General features: G+C 51.8%; 1 protein-coding gene across 2 annotated transcripts; it reads right to left on the bottom strand.

Moving 5' to 3' along the window:
- Positions 1-500: 500 nt before the first annotated feature.
- LOC110322419 (left-right determination factor 1) lies at positions 501-3,790 on the bottom strand. Of its 2 annotated transcripts, XM_021199091.1 has the most exons (5): positions 3,459-3,708; positions 2,441-2,483; positions 2,237-2,338; positions 1,794-2,039; positions 925-1,288 (listed from the first exon to the last, which is right to left on the bottom strand). In XM_021199091.1, exons 1-5 carry the CDS (start codon positions 3,706-3,708, stop codon positions 925-927), a joined length of 1,005 nt encoding a protein of 334 aa, XP_021054750.1. The 2 variants fall into 2 exon arrangements, with proteins under 2 accessions (XP_021054749.1, XP_021054750.1); XM_021199090.1 differs by having other exon boundaries at positions 501-1,288; positions 2,237-2,483; positions 3,459-3,790.
- Positions 3,791-6,904: the final 3,114 nt, after the last annotated feature.

Raw genomic sequence — 6,904 nt, 5'->3', positions numbered from 1 at the left:
TCATGGCTTTGATTTTTATTTATTTATTTATTTATTTATTTATTTGAAACAATGTCTGACAGTGTAGTGCTGGCTGGCTTGAAACTCCTTATGTAACAGGATGGCCTCAAACTCACAGACACCCGCTTGCCTCTGCCGGGATGAAAGGTGTACACCTCCACACCTGACATGATAAGATTTTTTTTTTTTCTTAATGCAACTAGAATTGAAATAAAACTCTAATTGCTGGACCCCAAAAACCCAACATCCCAACAGCAAAACGTTTCTATCTCAGTTCTGAAAAGCAGACACCACCGACATGGCTTCCTCTATCGTTGAAACTTCGATCAAGTCTTAGCGAAATCAAGCTCTTTAGTGCTCAGTTAAGTTGATCTAACACTGGACCTTTCTTTTTCTGCCTCAGTTTACACAGATGTAGTTTAAATGGGGAAACAAGACAGAGCTACACGAAGAAACCCTGTCTTGAGAGAGAGAGAGAAAAAAATAAGGAAACAAAAAGCTACAAAACAAGGCATTTTTATTCACATCTAGCAAAGCCAGTAATACCTAAGTTGGGCATGTTTGCCCATCTTGTGGCTTAGGTCCAGAGTCAAGACTGGGACTCAGCCCAGATTCATCGACAAATTAAGGGAACACTGGCGATTAGGAATTCTGTCCTTGGTTTACAGTATCTATACATGTAAGTGCTTCACATACAGTGCAGTGAACAATAGGAAGGACAGAGACCACTAGGTAGCGCCTCCAGGGACCAGCGAGTCACATTCCTTGAAGGTAAAAATTTAGGGATGAGGCTGGCTCAGAGGAAGCAAAGAGCACACACGGGGATTGCCCATTAGGGATTTAGAATCTCCATCTCTCCAGGTATAATGAGCACTTCAGATTTGCATGAAAGTCACACGTCCTTGGGGAGGCCATACCCTGTGCTTATGGCTGCAGCCTCCTGGGTATGAGCGCCCCATCCGAGGCGCAGCTACAGGTCTGCACCCTCATGTTGGGCAGGCTGACCACTTGAGGCCTGGTCCTGCCTCCCTCCTTCACGCTGACAATCATTGGCAGGGAGGTCATCTCTGAGGCAACACACTGCCGAGGCCCCAAAAATGGCCACCTGCTGGTCAGGGACTCCGGTAGCTGGAGGCAGCTGCCCACACATTCATAAGTCAGGAATCCTGGCGGTTCTAGGATCCAGTTCTCTGCCCACTTCATCCCCTGCAGGTCCAGGTACATCTCCTGGCGACAACATCGGGTGCCTTCAGTCACTGGTGCCTCGGGGTCACAATTGCCTTGAGCTCTGTAGGGGTGAGAGATCAAAGGTCACCTATCAGGGTAGGGGTCAGGAGCATTGGGAGAGACTTAAGATCTATCTAGTTCTGCGGGTATTGAAGAACCGGGCTGGGTGTGTAGCCTATTAGGAGTTTTCTGGCCTAGATTTCAAGCCCACTGCCACAGCAAAGTAAACAACTGAATACTGGGTATTTATGTGGGGACGGACAGCTAAGAACTAAAAAAATTAATACTATTTACTGAGAGCTTCGTAACAGTCAGAGGAAGCCTTTCCGAAATATTCTCACATTCTGAAATTTTGTCATTTCACAGTTAAGTCAAAGTCGCCATTTGTCTGTCGATTTCGCTTATCAACTTAGCCCACAGTGCCTACCCATAGGTAGGAATGGCTCATCTCCGGGGGCAGCCTACATGTCCACACCTAAGCTGGTTCAAAATCTTAGCGTGGCTGGGGGCGGAGAGAGAGGAGGACCCGATCTATTGCATCCCTAGCCACCCGACCTCCTCCCTACCCATAGTCCTTGAGGTCCAGCGTGTGCAGCTCCAGCTGTGGCTCGCCCTGCCCCTTGCCATCCGGCGTCCCCTGCGCCGCGAACCGGACCAACTTGTGTGCGCTCCAGGTCCCCGGCCCCAGATGCTCCCTCTGCACCGACACCTGGAGCAGCAGCGGCTGCCTCGGCCGGCTCAGCTGCTGCCAGAAGTTCACGGCCTCGGTCACGTCGAAGGCCTTCCAGCCGCTCTCGTGGATGGACACGAGCCTGAGACACAGCAGTGCGCGTCAGGCGAGGGGACTGGAAAGCTGTTAGGGAGGCCCTGGAGGAGGAGTCTGTCCGACCGGGTACCCACCCCTATCATCTGCTGCTCCCCTCCCCCTGCAGGGCCGAGCCCCGCACTTCCCAACTCCCCCACCGGAGAAAGAGAGAGAAAGGGGGGGAGGGCGAGCGAGCGCTTATACCTAGAATCGATAAGGGCAGTGCGGTTGGAGCCGTCGTCGCGGAAGCGCAGCCATTCAATGGTGACCCGAGCCCGGGCATTGTGTGGGGACAGCCTCTTTTGCCTCCGGAGAGCTGTTCTGGGCACAGGCTCCTGGAACAGCCGCAGGACGGCCTGCACCAGCTCGCTGTTAGGCGGCAGCCGCTGCTCCATGCCGAACACTAGCAGGTGAGTGGAGGTCTCTGACACCAGGAACCTCCCTGCCACCTCTGTGGACAAGGACAGAGTCAGCCAGGCCTCTACAAGTACCAGATAACATCCAGGGCGGCAAGACCCAAGACCAAGGGCCAAGATTCCTTAAAAATCCTCAGGGAGAGTTGTAAGCAGGAAGCCCACGAACAACGTGAAAAAGAAGTCTTGCTTTTACCCAGGAATTGTAAAGTTTGCAATGAGTCCCCGAGTGCTAACTCTTCCACCCTTAGTGGTGACTTTGGAACCCTGTGCAAGGAAGGAGCTGGTGGGGTTCCAGAGCAATGCTGACTTCTCTGTGCCTTTCTTAAGAGACAAATGCATTTGTGAGGGGTTCCTTTCAGTGGAAAAGGACTGGCTCCGTCCAGTTGTGCTCGCTAGGGATAGCAGGGTGGTTACCTGAGAGGCCAGCCGCACCTATCCTCAGCAGACATCTCTGTTGCCTGCCTGTTCAGAACCAGCAACCTTACGTCTCCAGGTCTAGGTACCACCGGACAGTAAGTTTGCGGGCGTGGCTGTGCCCACGAGGGCTGCTTCCAGCTGGAAAAGGCTGCACCACCACACAGGCCCTTGCTACTTGACAGCTGGATACCTGCCCCCCTCTTCCAAATTCTGTCACCCAGGGCTGCCTCCACCCAGCCACTGTTCTCTGTCCATAGCAAGACATAGTCAGCCACTATTCCAGGCAGTGACCCCAGGAACCTGGCCTTGACTGCTCCAGAGGCTCTGTTTTCTTCCACTCCCCTCTCTCTTCTCTGCTCCTTAATTTACCAGCAAGCACAGCACCCCTTTTCCCATCCTGAGACTCCTTCAGTGCACAGCCAGATCCCCAGTGCCCAGACCCAGACACCCTCCCAAATCTGCTCCCCTCTAACAATGGCCTCACACTGTGTCCCCCATGACTGACTCTGAGCACACAAGGCAAGGGTCCATACACACCACGGGCGGACCAGTCGGCCTTTCCTTGAGACCAAGGACAGCTAGGGAGGACTCACCCCGAAAGTTCTGGCTGAACCTCTTGCCTCGTGAGCGGCTGGCATGGCTGTGTTGTAGCAAGGCCACATACTGAGCCCTCACATGCGAGGGGATGACCATCCCTTCCACATCAGCCTTGTCCAGGACTGGCGGTTGATCGAGCTGCAGCTGTTGCAGCAGGCTGTCCAGGATCTGCTCTCCGGTCAGGGCTTCTCCGAGGCTAACCAGCGACAGTGCCCAGAGTGCCCAGCAGAACCACAGGAATGGCATGGTGCTGTCCGGGAAGAGAAGCCGTGGGGGTGTGTCCCTGAGGTGTTCTGAAGGGGTCTTGAGTCTGCGGAGGAGACTGGTATGGAACAGCTTTATAGCTGGTCCTGGGGTGGGGGGCAGGGAGGAAGGAGAGAGGTCACACCCTTGGGACCTCCTGGGAGCTCAGCATGAATCAAGCCCCTGAGCCCTGAGGAGGGGCTGTCTAGAAAGGACACAAAGGCCTGTCTGGACTGAGAACATCTGGCCACCACTGTCTGTTAGCCATATACTTCACCATTGACTTAAGGGTGTCTGACCAGTTAGGGCATTCAGGGCAGGGGTGGTAATAGCTCAGAGGCAGAGCAGCACCGACCCTGCACGCTCGAAGCCCTAAATTCAATCCCAGCATGGGATGGAGGTGGGTCCTGGAGAAGATGCGGAGTTCTCAGTCTCTGCTGGATGCCTGTTCCCAGTGTCTGGAATGTGCACCTGTAGTCTTGTCCATCGCTGCTTCCAACCCTGGAGAGAGCCAGATGCCAATCAACACCTGGGCTCTCCAACTGACTTGCTTCCCAGGTGTGCAAAAGACTTTCCTAGGACTGATAAGAATGAAGCTTCTCCGCTTTGGGGGTTGTGGGACCTTCCGTGTTTGCAAAGCCTGGGACTGGCCAATGAGCAGTCCACCCTTTCCCTTTCCTGCTGTAAGAGAATCATTGAGAATCTACCCCATCCCCGTCTCTGAGCCAGAGTGCAGAGGCTCAGCCAAGGAGCAACATAGTTAAGATCGGTGCCCACGGAGGGCTTCCCACAGATCCAATTATTTTCTGCCAAGTCCTGCCCAGGGGTGGGGACGGGGGTGTGTGTCTGGGGTGGGGACAGGGGTGTGTGGCTATACACCAGAAGTATACCAAGCCTTCTCCAAGACACAGCTGGGATGGAGACCCGAATGTGGATTTGTGGCTTTTGAGCTGGAGAAATAAAATAGAGCAACCTGCCAAGGGTAGGGCTGCTAAATAAAACCCGTAGGGAATTTGGGACATGATTACACAATACATCAGTCATTGTTTGCCTGGGATTTGCATTACACCAGTATCTAGAGGTTTTATTTGCAGATTCTGACCATCTTAGTCGAGGGATAGATGAAGAAACCATAGTGGATTGTAAGACTTTTCCCTGGTGTGTTCCCTGGCTCTCCAGCAGGGCCACCCTTTGTTATGCAGAAGGACAGCGGCCTTCCCCATGGCTCCTGCCCAGGTCTGACCCAGGTCAGGCCAGAGATTGGAAAGCAGCCCCCAAACCAGGAGAGGGAGGCCCTGGAATGAAGTCTGCAGCTCCTGACAGGATGCCTTTCTTGGCTTGAGACCAGTGTAAGGGCCCACGGGTGGGCAGTGGCCCAATCACAAGGGGAATGAGGGCTAAGTAAAAAAAGAAGCCTGGTGTTCCCTACCACTCTCTGGCTCCAAACAGAGGTTTGGGCTGCTGGGGCAAACACTGCAATGGGAACAGAAGATGTCTTGGGACTTCCAGAGTTAAGTGTATGGCTAACATCAGGAGTAGGACCAGACCCACGGGCCTCTGAGGTCAGGGAAGCTAAAGTCCAGGACAGTCTTTGCAGACTAGCTCCTGGTGTCTAGGGTGCCCTCGCTGGGCAGAGCAAGTACACCAAGGACCAAGGTCAGCCCAGGTGCCACGGGCAGTCTGGCCCCACATGTGGAGATCCTGATCCCAGCCTGAAGCCGTGTGGCTTCTGGTGGGCAGTGCAGAGGGACTTCCAGACATGCCGTGGTGGGCTCCATGTTCTCCCAGAGCATCTCAGGTACAGACAGGGATAGAGACAGCGTTTTAGGCCGTTGGCTCCTTCTCTTATTGCAGGTTTGAATTCAAACCTTGCTGTACCACACTCACAGATTCTGCAGATCTCAGACTCTCCTCAATGTGACGTAAATCCGCTGTGGGAAATGTGAGTCCTCTCAAGGCGATTCCAGTTTCCCTCCGGGAAAAGGGACACCAGAAATTAGCCATTTAATCACGATGTTCCCAGAATTACTGGCAAGCCTCTTGGTACACAGTAGGTGCTCAAGAAACGCTAGCTGCCTCTTGCACCGTTAACATATTTGAGTGGTAAACTTTCTAAGACGTACCTTGAGTTTTTTTTTTTTTTTTTTTTACTCTCTTAAAAATAATTAGAATTCAGGAACATTCAGATCTGAGGCAGGTTCTTCCTTTGCCCCCTGCCTGCGCACCTTCCTCTGTCTCTCTTGCAGACAACACGGAATGGTTTCCTCGTCATGCAGATTTTATTAACAACCATTATTTGCTCCTATGGTTTTGTTTTTTTTTAAAGATTTATTTATTTATTACATGTAAGTACACTGTACACTTACATGTCTTCAGACGCTCCAGAAGAGGGCATCAGATCTCGGTACAGGTGGTTGTGAGCCACCATGTGATTGCTGGGATTTGAACTCTGGACCTTCAGAAGAGCAGTCAGTGCTCTTACTCACTGAGCCATCTCTCCAGCCCCCTTGCACCTATGTTTTTAAAGTATAAAATGTTTAGTTTTTAAAACATCACCTTTACAGATTTGGCAGCGGGAGAGTGTTGTTCACTCGGGTTTTCCATGTGGAGTGTTCTGGGGTGTGTGTGAAGATCTGTTCTGCTTTGTTTTGTGAGTTGTTTTTTGTGTTGTTTTGTTTCGCACAGTGCTGAGACTGAACCCAGGGCCTTAGGGATGCTAGGCATGTACTCTGCCTCTAAGCTATAGTCCAGTCCCAATTTAATTGAAGAGTTGGGGTTTCACTATGTCCCATCGGCTAGCCTCCAACTCCTGAATTTAAGTGATTCCCCACCTCACCCTCCACAGTGGCTACAGGTTCAGACCGTTTTGCCCAGTCCCCAATTTTATGTGTTTTTTTCCCCAAACTGTGTTTTTAATTGATATTTTTGTTGTTGTTGTTGTTGTCTATTTATTGGGGGAGGTAGAGGCACGGGTTACAGTATGTATGTGAATATCAAAGAACAACTTTCAAGAGTTGGTTTCTGTGGGACTGTGGTGGCGCATGCCTTTAATTTCATCACTTGGGAAGCAGCACTTGGATCTCTGTGAGTTCAAGACCAGCCTGGTCTATAGAATGAGTTCCAGGACAGACAAGGCTACACAGAAAGACCCCGATGTCCCGCGCTACCTTCTCGCCAGCAAGAAATGACGCGGCACACA

Source organism: Mus pahari, chromosome 5, assembly GCF_900095145.1.
Source record: "Mus pahari chromosome 5, PAHARI_EIJ_v1.1, whole genome shotgun sequence".
NCBI lineage: Eukaryota > Metazoa > Chordata > Mammalia > Rodentia > Muridae > Mus > Mus pahari.
Note: the sequence above shows the minus strand (reverse complement) of the source record. Positions and strands in the feature narration are given on the sequence as shown.